Below are 13,462 nucleotides of genomic sequence, written 5' to 3' on the forward strand. Positions count from 1 at the left end.
CCCTCTGCTAAGGACTTCATGTGGAAATGGAGGCAGAGAGGCGAATGAAGTGACTTGCCCAAGATCACACAGAGGCGACAGAGTCAGAGTCAGGATTTGAACTCAGGCCTGTCTTTACCCTCAGACCTCAGTGTGTGAAGGCTACATTCTGGGGGGCGTTGAAGGACAGGAGAAGCTTTTGGATTCCAGGCAGTTGCAGGAAACAGGAAATCATTAAAATATTTTTGAGTGGGGAGCAAGGATTGGCCTTTGAGGGCAGGCAGCTTGGGTTTGGGGTGCTGCCAAGAACAGATCAGGATTTCTTGGAGAGTGCAAGGCCCTGGATCTCTGGCCGGCATTCTTGTTTTTGTCATTCTCATGCTGTGGCCAGCCTCCACCCCAGTGCGGAGCTGAGCAGGGCTCCTCAGGAACTGCACGATCATTCCAGTCAGGGTAATTTCCTGCCTCTCAGCCTCTCCTGCCCACTTCTTGGCTGAGAAGGGAGAAAGAAGGAGGCCAGAGACACCAAAACAGGCAAAAAGGCCTGTCTTGAGGATTCCCCAGTCCCCCAGGGCCCAGAGTGTGCCATGTTCCCCAAGAGTGCTGAGTGGGGACAGAAGCCAGGGCTGAGGGAGTCTAGAGGCTGAAGAACTCCTGGGAAGAGGACCCCGGACACTCTGGGGTAGGGCAGAAACTGGTATTAAGGATGGGCCACTGCCTTGCCCTGTCCCTTAGGTGACTTCCTAGCCAGGAGCATTAGTATTGTCACAGCTGAGGGAAGATGCTCTGGGGCCTGCACCAGGCTAGCCCTCCTTCCTGGGCTGGGTGTCACTGTAGCACTGGCAGGAACCCCAGCCTTTCCATCAGAAACAAGGCTTGGGCTCTGTCTCAGCCTGTCAACTCCCGTGGGAACTGGGGCAAAGGGCTTCAGCTCCCTGGGCCTTGATGTCCTCACCTACCCAGGGTGAGGCTTGTTGGCTTTGTTTCATTTCTTTTTGTCTAGGCTGATTTGGGGTACTTCTGGATGCCATAGGTGGAGCTCAGAGGCCCTCTTAGCACCCTTTTGTCCTTTATGAAACTTCGTTGGAAGGACTTCTGTGTGTCATGCCCTGTGCCTGATCATGGGATTGCAGAAGTAATTGGACTGGGCTGCCATTCTCCATGGACCCACAGTCCAGTGCAAGAGGGAGGCTAGTGAGAAGGGCAGCAAGCGCCAGGCCTGAGGCAGCAGCAGAGGGGTACATGACCGAGGCATGAAGGGAGAAGTGGCTGATGGAGAAGAGTTGGCGAGGTGAACGAGGCAGAGGAAAAAGCACAGATAAAGGTCTGGGAGCTCATGGGAACCTGCCCTGTCTTGGGAGTGGTTAAAAATCAAGTTGGAGGCCAGGCATGGTGGCTCACACCTGTAATCTCAGCACTTTGGGAGGCCAAGGCTGGCGGATCACCTGAGGTCGGGAGTTCAAGACCAGCCTAAGCAACATGGAGAAACCCCCGTCTCTACTAAAAAAATACAAAATTAGCCAGGCGTGGTGGTGGGTGCCTGTAATGCCAGCTACTCAGGAGGCTGAGGCAGGAGAATTGCTTGAACCCGGGAGGCAGAGGTTGCAGTGAGCCGAGATTGTGCCACTGCACTCCAGGCTAGGCCACAAGAGTGAAATTCCATCTCTAAAAAATATATATATATGACCGGGCACAGGTGGCTTACGCCTGTAATCCCAGCACTTTGGGAGGCCAAGGCAGGTGGATCACCTGAGGTCAGGAGTTCGAGACCAGCCTGACCAATATAGTGAAACCCTGTCTCTACTAAAAATACGAAAAACATTAGCTGGGCATGGTGTCGGGCACCTGTAGTCCCAGCTACTCGGGAGGCTGAGGCAGGAGAATCGCTTGAACCCAGGAGGTGGAGGTTGCAGTGAGCCAAGATTGCGCCACCGCACTCCAGCCTGGCGACAGAGCAAAACTCCATCTCAAAAAAAAAATCAAGTTGGATTCCTTTGCCAACCTCAGACTTGGGATGGACAGAGGGTATGGAGCATCCTTCAGAAGAGGACCTGGGATCACCCTGAATCACCAGGCCTCATGAGTGGCCAGTTTGGGCTCACTGCAGAAAAAAAATGGGAGGTAGTGAGGCCCCATAACAGGGTTGTTGAGGAAGCAGCTTACGTACTTCATTCATTACAAGATATAATGATGTTTAAGATGGGACAGGTTTCTGCTGTCACAGGTCTTCTATTCTAGCAGGGGGTGTAGTTAATAAGTAAACAGGCTGGGCGCAGTGGCTCACGCCTGTAATCCCAGCACTTTAGGAGGCCGAGGTGGGCGGATCACGAGGTCAGGAGATTGAGACCATCCTGGCCAATGTGGTGAAACCCCGCCTCTACTAAAATACGAAAAAATTAGCTGAGCATGGTGGCAGGCATCTGTAGTCCCAGCTACTCAGGAGGCTAAGGCAGGGGAATTGCTTGAACCCAGGAGGCGGAGGTTGCAGTGAGCTCAGATCGTGCCACTGCACTCTGGCCTAGTGACAGAGCAAGACTCCATCTCAAAAAAGTAAATAAATTTTTTAAAAAATAAATAACTTGATAATTTCAGGTTGTGATAGGTGCTGTAAGAAAGACAAGACAGTAATGTGATAGAGTGACGGATTGGGGCAGCAGAGGTGGGCAGTGACTTCAGATTAAGGGTTCAGGGTAGGCCTCAGAGGAGGCGACACTTGAGATGAGACTTGAGGGAGCCAACCGCTGAGATCAAGAAGGTAGGAAGAAAGAGCAAGTCCAGAAGTCCTGAGGCTGGAACAACCTTGAGTGTTTCAGGAACAAAGGGGAGTTTGGGAGGAGGCAAAGGCTAGAGAGGCATGAACCAAGTGGTGGGTTGTGGGAGAGGAACAGGGGCCAGGTCCTGCATGGCCTTTTAGGCATGTGGAAGCATTTGTATTTTGTTCCCACTATGAAAGGAAGTCACAGGGATTTGAGCAGGAGTCAGGCTCGGTCAGATTTGCATTTTTAGAAGGACCTTTATGGCTGTTGTGAGGGGCGTGGACTGTAGGAGGCAAGAGTGAAGGCAGGAAACCAATGAGGAGGCTATGGCAGTAATTCCTGCCAGGGGTGCTGGTGGCCTGAGCCAGCGGAACTGGAGAAATTCAGGAAAGTGGCTGACAGCTTGCTGATGGGTTGGGTGTTGGAGGTAAGAGAATGAGGTATATCTGGTAGGCAGTTACCCTTGGACCCCAGGTCCCTTCCTCTTGGCAGGTTATGGGGCCAAACTGCCATCCTGGCACTGACGGCAGGGGGATGGTCTCCTGTGGTTGGGTCCCCAGGTCTAATATTTTGCTTTTCTCCCACTCTGGCCAGGTCTCCCCTGCCAAATCCACCCTAGCCCACTGAAGCGCTCCATGTCACTCATCCCTACAAGCCCCCAGGTCCCTGGTGAGTGGCCGAGTCCAGAGGAGCTTGGGGCCCGGGCTGCTTTTACCACGCCCGATCACGCACCTCTCTCGCCCCAGAGCAGCGTGGCCTCCTCTGGCAGTGAGCAGACAGAGGAGCAGGGCTCCAGCCGGAACACTTTCCAGGAGGATGGCAGTGGCATGAAAGGTACATTGGGGACAGCAGCACCAGGACCCTTTTCCAGGGGCTTCTGCAGAGCTTAGAGGACAGAAAGGAGCTTGTAGCTGACACCTGCTTACCCCTCTGAGGAGGGGACATGTCTGAGGGGAGTAGATAGTCCCTGCTTTTAGGGCTCAGGACTAAGCAGAGAGACCCCACATCTACCCTAACAAGTTCTAGTCTGACTGGGGAGGAGCCCCCTGTCTTCACACACCCCAGTCTGACAAGGAAGCCAGGAGACAGCTAAGTGATGGAACAGAGGTTCCAGCAAGAGTTGTGGAGCAATCAGTGAGGTCATCCTGGTATACATCCAGCCTAGCAGCTTAGAAGGGTCAGATGTCCTTCCCAGGGAAGGCTGCCTGAGGGTCTGGCTAGGCAGATGAAGAAGGAGCTGATGGAACCTTAGCTCCCCCCAACCCCCTCCCAATTTTTTGCATCTTTTGAGGCTTCCTGTGGGTTTATCCCCACAACTTTTCCTTTACCCTGGTAATCTGGGCCAAACTCCTGACCTTTCACTCTCCCTCCTTTGCCAAAGATGTGCCCTCATGGCTCAAGAGCCTCCGCTTGCACAAGTATGCAGCCCTCTTCTCACAGATGAGCTACGAGGAGATGATGACACTGACTGAGCAGCACCTGGAGTCTCAGGTGAAGCCAAGGGGTCCATCCGGGAGGTGCTGGGGGCAGCGCTAGTTTGGCATCCTTGCAGCCCAAGCCTCCTCTGTCTCCTTGATCTCTATTTGGGTACCCACAAATATCTCAGCCTCACATCTCTAGCTTCCTGTCCCCTTCTGCCCTTATCACAGAACGTCACCAAAGGTGCCCGCCACAAGATAGCCCTGAGCATCCAGAAGCTGCGTGAGAGACAGAGTGTCCTCAAGTCCCTAGAGAAGGTGAGGACCTGGTTTCTGCATCTTCAAGGCCAGCCAGCCACTTGGTGGTACCAGTAGACCAAAGGCCCTGAGTTGGCCTCCAGACTCCTCGGATCTGGCCTCCAAAATTCCCAGCCCTAGGGACCCAGACTTCAGGGACCACATGCAAGCCGGCATCAAAAGGCTCACTTGCTGGTGGCTAAGAGTCTCCCCTCCCTGTCTTTCCTGGTTTGTGGTTCCAGGATCTCTGTCTTTTGACTCTACACCTTCTCTCCCCTTTTGCTTTTCCATTTTTTACTGGTCTTTCTGGTAGAGCAGAGTGTCTCTGTCTGTACAATCTCTCTTTCCATTTGATTGTTTCTAAACTCATTTTCCTTCCACATCTGATTCCGTTTCCTTGCCACTGCCTTCTGTTTGTATTTTTCCCTGCTCAGTGTCTAGGTCTGAATCTCTGATTCTATCCTTGTTGGGTCCTTGAGACTCCAACATTAGACTGGCTTTTCGTGAGTTCTGTGGGACTTCATCTTAATGGGAAAGAGGAAATGTGTACCTATATGTTTGTGGGCTTGCAGTACCCTTACATGCCTTCTCTATGTGCTGGAACCCAGGGTCCTACCCAGCCTTCTGCAAGCCCTGTCTGACTCTCTGTGTAGATACTCTCAGTCCCTCATTGTAGGGTCTGCATGTGACCCCAGCCTGTGTCCTCCCATCCAGGATGTGCTGGAAGGCGGGAACCTACGAAACGCTCTGCAGGAGCTGCAGCAGATCATCATCACTCCCATCAAGGCCTACAGTGTCCTCCAGGCCACCGTGGCTGCCGCCACCACCACCCCTACTGCCAAGGATGGGGCCCCGGGGGAACCACCGCTGCCAGGTGCTGAGCCTCCCCTAGCCCACCCCGGCACAGACAAAGGCACCGAGGCCAAGGACCCTCCAGCTGTGGAGAACTACCCACCTCCACCAGCTCCAGCTCCCACTGATGGCAGTGAGCCTGCCCCGGCTCCCGTCGCCGACGGAGACATCCCCAGCCAGTTTACACGGGTGATGGGCAAAGGTGAGACCAGCCACAGCCTAGCAGGAAATCCTGAGGCAGAAAGCCAAGTGAACTCAAGCACCAGGGATCAAATCCAAGTTCGATGGTGGGAGCAGGGCTTTGTAAAGCCTACTGGAGACTGGAACACTACAGAGAGTAGCCGAGACAGGGTGACAAGGCCCCTTGCCCTTGGGCACGTCTGGGCTGATGGTGGATAACAGCCCTTCCCCTCAAAGCATCTCCAGGCTGAGCAGAAATGGGGCAGTGGGTCAGAAGAAATTCCATGTAGTAAAGGGTGAGCAGTTGAGGGGAGTCCATTGATTTCTCTCAGAGGGGACCAAAGTCCAGGGGATGGGGATGGTGAAATTTATCACAGCTTCAGCCTTTCCTAAAGCAGCATGATACAGCAGACTTTACACTTGGATCCAGATCAGTCTAGATCTGGATCTGGACCTGAGGCAAGTGACTCAACTCTGAGCTTTAGGTTTCTAAGGCTAAAAATGTGTGTAGTGACAAGATTGTGTCAGGCACTATGTTGTATATCCTCATGATAACCCAAATACCATGGCTAGCACTTAATAGTTGATACTCATCCAGCCTGAGTCTCCTGTTCCTTCTTGTGCACGAGCCAGCTGGAGGCTGGAACATGGCAGAGGGCATACTAGGGGTTAACCTCCTGCCCTTTCTCATGTCCCCCAGTGTGCACCCAACTGCTGGTGTCCCGACCAGACGAGGAGAACATCACCAGTTACCTCCAGCTCATCGAAAAGTGCCTGACTCATGAGGTAAGGCCTTCCCTAGCATACTCAAAAAGGGAAAGGCGGCCAGGCATGGTGGTTCACGCCTGTAGTCCCAGCACTTCGGCCACCGAGGTGGGCGGATCATGAGGTCAGGAGATCGAGACCATCCTGGCTAACACAGTGAAACCCAGTCTTTACTAAAAATACAAAAAATTAGCCGGGCGTGGTGGCAGGTGCCTGCAGTCCCAGCTACGCGGGAGGCTGAGGCAGAATGGCGTGAACCCGGCAGGTGGAGCTTGTGAGCCAAGATCGCGCCACTGCACTCCAGCCTGGACGACAGAGTGAGGGAAAGGCTGCCCCATCTTTCTCAAGACCATTGTGTTGTATGTGGCCCATAGGGCCTTACCTGACGTGGCACATGCCAGCCCTTCCAGTCTTGTATCTTACCAGTGTTGGCTTTAGAGGCTTCTTCTCAGAACCCTTGTACACACTCTTCCTCTCTCTCTTTTTTTTTTTTTTAATAGAGACGAGGTCTCACACTGTTGCCCTGGCTGGTTTTGAACTGACCTCAAGTGATCCTTCCACCTCAGCCTCCCAAAGTGCTGAGATTACAGGCGTGACGATTTTCTTTTTTAGAGATGGAGTATTGCTTTATTGCCTAGGCTGATCGCGAACTCCTGGCCTCAAGCGATCCCCTGCCCTGGCCTCCCAAAGTACTGGGATTATAGGCATGAGCAACCATGCCCAGCCTGTACATACTCTTTGTCAGCAACAGTACCCTTTCCTCCTCCTCACCCCTCAGCTGTCAGTTCAAACATTTATACCTCAGGGACACCTTTACCAACCCCTCATTTTTATTTAAGTTTCTTTTGCTTCCTGTTCTTCTCCCTCAGGGAGGGATAATTTGTCACAGTTGTCATTATGTATGTATCTTTCCCTCACAACCAGACTGTAAGCTCTCTGGGCATGGTCACCTCTGCATCCCAGAATTGCCTGGCACAGGCACAGAGTAGATGAGCAATTAATCTTTTTTTTGGAAACAGAGTCTCGCTCTGTTGCCCAGGCTGGAGTGCAATGGCGCAGTCTCGGCTCACTGCAACCTCCGCCTCCCAGGTTCAAGTGATTCTCCTGCCTCAACCTCCCAAGTATCTGGGATTACAGGCACGCACTACCATGCCTGGCTAATTTTTGTACTTTTAGTAGAGGTGGGGTTTCACCATGTTGTCCAGGCTGGTCTCGAACTCCTGACCTCAAGTGATCCACCCGCCTCAGCCTCCCAAAGTGCTGGGATTACAGCATGAGCCACCACGCCCGGCCAGGCAATAAATATTTGAACAAATGAATGGAAGACTGGAAGGGAGGTCTGAAGGAAACATCACCCTCTCTGCTTCACCGGTGCCCTGCCAATTCTAGGCTTTCACGGAGACGCAGAAGAAACGGCTGCTATCCTGGAAACAGCAAGTGCTGAAGCTCCTCCGGACATTCCCGCGCAAAGCCGCACTAGAGATGCAGAACTACCGGCAGCAGAAAGGGTAGGCGGGTGGCCAGGTTACAGGGACCTGCCCTCCATAGGCCTTTGCTGGTTAGCAGATCATGCTTAGAGGGGTGATTGTGTTCTGGGCTGAGAATCTAGTTTTATTCAGTCACTGGGCGACTTTCCCAGAAGAAAATTTCCCACTAGAATAGGATGCTGAGCTGAAAAACAACACATGTCCCATGAGCAGGCCCCTCATATGTACCTTGCTCCTCGCCTGTATGCAGAGGGCCTGGAAGTCCCTCCTTAGACCAGACAAATAACAGAAATGTCTCCTTTGAGAATTGAAGATTGGAGAACTGTTTTGAGTGGACAGTGAAGAAACCCTTGTACATGTCCCATCTCCTTCCAGGGGGTACCCTTGGGGCAGATGAGGACAGAATGTGTGATGGAGGTTTATGTTCTCTCCTACCACTTGGGGTTATTGGGGAAGGTGAGGAAGGGGTGGACAGATAGGCCCCATCTATGTAAATTAACACCCTGCCTTCTGCTCTCTCATAGCTGGGCATTCGGCTCCAACTCGCTCCCCATAGCTGGCTCTGTGGGGATGGGAGTGGCCCGGCGTACCCAGCGGCAGTTCCCAATGCCTCCCCGGGCCCTCCCACCCGGCCGGATGGGCCTCCTGAGCCCCTCGGGCATTGGGGGTGTCTCCCCTCGACATGCCCTCACCAGCCCCAGCCTTGGAGGCCAGGGCCGACAGGTAAGCTGGCTGGAAGCAGGGGCCCGGCCTCCTGGGGTTGGGGTGGCAGTACCTGGGATGTCTATTTGCCTGTATACTCTGTATCCGGACCCAGCTTAGAGGTGGCGGGGGTGGGAGTGGGAGAAGGCCTGTACCACCTCCACCACTCTTGGGTCTGGGCCTCTTCCGCACTCACTACTTTCTCTCTTCCTGGGACCTGTGTAGAACCTGTGGTTTGCCAACCCTGGAGGCAGCAACAGCATGCCCAGTCAGAGCCGCAGCTCTGTGCAGCGCACCCACTCGCTCCCGGTCCACTCGTCACCCCAGGCCATTCTCATGTTCCCTCCAGGTGAGGTGCCCCACCCTTGGGACTCTGCCTGGCCAACATCCTCAGCTGACCTTTCTTTTTTCTCCTGGGTCTCATGTCCACTGTTCTTCTAGACTGCATTGGCACCTCTCCCCATACCTCACACCACTCTGCACCCATCTCCCCCAATTGTTGGGGGTTGTTTTCCTCCTCTGCTTCAATTTTATCTCTCAGGTCTTGCCCCCACCCCTCTGAATCATCATCTCTCACCCCTTACTCCCACCCCATCTCATGTTTCCCACCCTATGTCATAATCTTAGTGTCTGTGTTGGTCTTTGTCATCATCTCTTTCTTTACAGGATCATTGAATACTCAACTTAGAAGGGGTTGAGGGGATGGGACAGTTAAAGTGTGAGATTTCTGTGGAGGGGAGTCCTGCCCATCAGCCTACTGGGATTCTTTCAGATGCCAGGTGACCACACAGGAACCAGTGGACTTCACCTCTTAGAACAGGTGTTTGAAGTGAGAGGGCTGTTTTGACCTCTGCTTACAGACCATCCTGGAGATGGGAGAGCAGAAGTTGGGCCAAGTGCGGGCACAGTAACTCACGCCTGTAATTTCAGCACTTTTGGGAAGCTGAGGCAAGTAGATCGGTTTGAGACCAGTCTGGACAACATGGCGAAACCCCATCTGTACAAAAAAATACAGAAATTATCTGGGCATGGTGGCACACACCCGTAGTCCCAGCTACTCGAGAGGGTGAGGCAGGAGGATCGCTTGAGCCCAGGAGGTCAAGGCTGTAGTAAGCAGAGATTGTGCCACTGCACTGCAGCCAGGGCGACAGTGAGACCCCATCTCAAAAAGATGTTGGGACAAGTGGGCAAAAGGAAGATTAGAGACTTGCTAACCGCAGGTCCCTGCCCTGCTCAACAAGTGAGGGGTTGACTCCTCCACACGGTGCTGGGCACTGGGGCTGCAGAGACAGATAAGGCTCGTCTGGAATGGGCTGACTCTAGAGAGAGCATGGATTTGCAGAATTCATGTCATAAACTGCCAAGTCAGTCAGGAGTCTTACTTGATGAGGTTGTGTGGACAGCCATCTGTTGAGGCCGTGGGAACCCATCCATCATGTTCATCCTAGCACAGGGCTTGACACACAGTAGGCATCTGTAAATGATGTTAAACAAGCAGGTGGATGAACCGCAGGAATGAACAAGAACCATTCTCTTTACCGGTATGCTGTGTCCCAGGCTTTGTCAGACAGCTCTCCTGCACTGATTAACTCCTCCCAACTGTATGTGTAAGGACGCTGATGTTATTCATCAGTCAGCAATCTGAGACAGGTCTTGCCCAAGTTCAAAAAAAAAATTTTTTTTTTTTAAGGAGAGACAATTGGGTGATCTGATACGACATGAGCTCAGGGTTCAGAGGGAACAGTGATGAGAGATGAGGGTGGAGATGGGAGCTGGGTCGTCTAAATCCAGGTAAACAGCTCGGACTTTGTCCTGATGGCAGTGAGGAGTCAGGGAAGGGTTTAAGCAGTGTAGTGAGGGAGGTCAGGTCTGCCCAGGGAGGTGGGTGGTTTCCCAGATGCCCGAATAGGAGGCCCTTTTGAGAAGTGTGGTTTGAGGACAAGTCCCATGGTGGTTGTCCTACTTTGCCCCCACCTGCCCGGCCTGCCTGGATTGAATCCTGCCCAGAGGAGCAGGTCCAAGTGGGGACAGGAAGGGTTTTGATTTAGCTTTTGCACCAAGTACAGAGCAGGTCTTCAATCAGGGAGCCTTGGGGGCTGCCCAGTGTCCAGGGCAGATGCCCAGACTGTGCTCAAGACAGTATGCAGTCTGTGTCCAGAGTAGTCACAGCAGGCTGTGTGTGGCCTCCAGGAGCTCCTTCAGTTTCAATTCCACTCTCTGCAAGTCAGGCTTTTTCTGTATTGCCAAGCCTCTGCCATTGCCATTGTCTCCTCTGCCTGTTGTGTGACATGCTCGCCTCTCTCCCTGTCCACCTCCTCCCCTTCTTCCCTCTCCCCCTCCATCTCTCTTGCTCCCTTCCCATACCAGCATCCTTTGTCATCCCAGCTGTCTTCACCCGAGTCCAGTTGGTCCTTACCACCCCCATTCTCTTCTCTCCCACCCAGACTGCCCGGTTCCTGGGCCTGACCTGGAGATCAATCCCACTCTGGAGTCTCTGTGTCTGAGCATGACAGAACACGCCTTGGGTGGTGAGCATTTCCTCTTTCCCTGACCCAGCTCCCACCTACCCAGCGTCTCTGCCTCTGAACTGAGCAACTCAGAGTCATCCTGAGGGGTCCCCAGGGGAGGCCAGACTCCAGGGAGGGCCTGACTGGGATGACAGGCTACCTGAGTGCCTTTTCTTGGGTCTCCCTCCAGCTCCTGATCTTCCTCCCTTCCTCCCTTTCTTACCACAGATGGGACAGACAAAACCTCCACCATCTGACGGGACCCACAGCCCAGCGCACCCATAGGCTCCCTGGGCGGCGGGCGGGGGCCAACCCCCAACGGGCTTCTCCACGACAGCGAGAGGGTGGGCTGGCTCAGCTATATATTCTAATATTTTTCTACTCTCTCACCCTCTTAACTTTTGTTTAACATTGGCACATGCCTTGCTCACTCCCAGGCCCGTCGAGGGATCTCTGCTGAGGCCCGGGGAGTTGGGGGCAGCCAGGATAAAGGGGGCAGGGACTGGCCAGACTGCCTGCCTCTCTCCTTTCCTTCCTCATCCCCACCTGGTCCCATCCCACCCCTGCCTCCTCCAGACCGCTGACCACCTGCCTCTCCCCAAGGGAGCAGACTCCCCAGAGACAAACTGACCACTACCTTGTGGAGCCTGCTCAGAAACATTTGACATTTGGGGTGACGCGCAGGGCAGAGAACCTGCCCTCCAGAATGTTATTGAGAGGAGCTGGGGAGAAGGAAGGGGAGCAAGGAGAGGAAGCTCTCTCTCCTCTCCCTGCTTCCCCTTCACCATTCCCCACATTCTGCAAGGACAGGAGCCACCTTCCTCTCTCTCACCTCCCCTGGCCCTGTTCACCAGAGGTTCTCTATGATTAATTTCTTAGGCCTATTTAAGATACATATTTATATAGTTCTTAACGGTTTTTCTCTGATCATTTCCTCTCATTTTTAGAATCCCCAGGTCTCTCTCAGCCAAGACAGTGGCAGGGAGAGCCTGAACTTTATGAGGGGAGAGGGCAGAGCCCCCTCCTCCAGACCCCCAAGCTCTAACCCATTTTCCTCCAGCCCTGGCTACCGGGATGAAGAGGTTGGAGGTGGGCAGCCAGGGTAGCCAGTGAGGTCAGGAAGTCTGTTGCCTTAACGTCCCCTTCCCCACGAACACACACCCTTCTCCGCTCCCAGGTCTGGTTGGTGAGACTTGGGAGTCAGGAATAAGGGAAAGGGGATTGTTTGGTTTTTGGGTTTTTCCCTAAGCCCCTCCCTTTTCTTTCAGCCTTTTTCCTTCCCCCATTATGTCATGACCTCACTTAAGTGGAACACTATATCATAACCCAGAGATTTGTCCCAGCCCCAGAGTCCGACAGACTGTCTGGTCCCTATTCCTAATGAGGGGTTGTGTTGGGGCCCAGGTGGAGGGAGGGGATTTGGGGGTTCAGACTGCGGGGAAGCCAGGGTCTCCCTCTTCAACGCCCTCCTCCCCCTCAACCCACCTTCCCCACTGGGACATTCTCAAGCTTTTCACACCGAAAAGGAAAAAAAATGTTATTTTTAGATACATTTTATGAATAACTTTTGTTATGAATATGGCTGGTAACCATTGTGTATGTTATTAAAGATACAAAATGTTGGGAAAAAAACAAAAAAACCAAAAAAAAAAAAATTTTAAAACCACCACCCTCCCTGCACTATCACCCCATTCCCCAGACCTTCTTGCCCCCGCCCTCCTGGTCTGTGGACTTCCCTCTGCTCTGAGCCCAGGGAGGGGGAAGAAGCCAGGGGGTAGGGTGGCCCTGGGAACCTGGCTCTGGGTCCCCACTTCCTCTCCCAGTGCCGGGCTGGGTGGGGTGTCAGGTTTATTTATGTACCTCTTGCACACTCATCAACCTATGCAAGTCCCCCACCCCGGCCCTCCATGTTTCTGTGCCTTTGCTCATCCCCTCAATCTCCCAGGGCTTCTCCAGTCCCCCTCCCACTAGCTGCAGGAAGTGGGATGGATGGGCCACCTCGTTTGGAATCAGCAGGGTGTCCCTCTCATGGGACCCTCCCCTCTCCCCAGCCTGTCCTGTCTTGTTCACTCTCCATCAGGGTGAGCTGACTGTGCCTGGCACTGGGAGGTGGTGAGGGACACCGTCTCACACACACAGGGAGGCAAGAGCTGCCCCCCACCCCACCTGACAGCAGAGTGTGCAGGACGCAGGCGGCCCCACTCTGATGGGCAGGACCCTGACCCTCTCCCGCTCCAGCCCCCTCCCCAGGCCCTCCTCCATGATTTCACCCTCCCTACCCACTTCTGTCCCCAGCCCCACTGGCAGAATCAGCTTTGAGTAACTGTACAGTTTTTCTCGCTGTTGGAGAAGACTTATTTGTTGGAGTTTCACTTGTTTAATGGTCTGGGCTTATTTTGGAAAAAAAAAAAACAACAAAAAAAAAACAAATTCTGACCTTCGTTGTGCTACATTTTGTGGGAGACCATTGGCCCTGCCTCTGGCCTGTGTTTCTAAGCCTCAAGCCAAGATCCTTGAGC

General features: G+C 53.4%; 1 protein-coding gene across 15 annotated transcripts in view; it reads left to right on the plus strand.

Annotated features, from left to right (window-relative positions):
* The window catches only part of SAMD4B (sterile alpha motif domain containing 4B), a 43,264-nt gene extending 29,884 nt beyond the window's left edge, over nucleotides 1-13,380 (plus strand). For 9 of the 15 annotated variants that reach the window (XM_016935911.3, XM_063801661.1, XM_054673436.2 and 6 more), the window contains 10 exons: nucleotides 3,330-3,569; nucleotides 4,117-4,226; nucleotides 4,385-4,471; nucleotides 5,165-5,504; nucleotides 6,183-6,268; nucleotides 7,637-7,755; nucleotides 8,259-8,457; nucleotides 8,662-8,785; nucleotides 10,881-10,964; nucleotides 11,172-13,380. In XM_016935911.3, the coding sequence (XP_016791400.1) occupies nucleotides 3,330-3,569; nucleotides 4,117-4,226; nucleotides 4,385-4,471; nucleotides 5,165-5,504; nucleotides 6,183-6,268; nucleotides 7,637-7,755; nucleotides 8,259-8,457; nucleotides 8,662-8,785; nucleotides 10,881-10,964; nucleotides 11,172-11,200 (1,418 nt within the window). In that variant the 3' untranslated portion in view covers nucleotides 11,201-13,380. Of the gene's footprint in view, nucleotides 1-3,329; nucleotides 3,570-4,116; nucleotides 4,227-4,384; nucleotides 4,472-5,164; nucleotides 5,505-6,182; nucleotides 6,269-7,636; nucleotides 7,756-8,258; nucleotides 8,458-8,661; nucleotides 8,786-9,296; nucleotides 9,555-10,880; nucleotides 10,965-11,171 lie in introns of those variants that run through there. The other 6 variants (XM_063801664.1, XM_054673439.2, XM_063801663.1 and 3 more) reach the window with 2 other exon arrangements.
* Nucleotides 13,381-13,462: the final 82 nt, after the last annotated feature.

Source organism: Pan troglodytes, chromosome 20 (assembly GCF_028858775.2).
Source record: "Pan troglodytes isolate AG18354 chromosome 20, NHGRI_mPanTro3-v2.0_pri, whole genome shotgun sequence".
Taxonomy (NCBI): Eukaryota; Metazoa; Chordata; class Mammalia; order Primates; family Hominidae; genus Pan; species Pan troglodytes.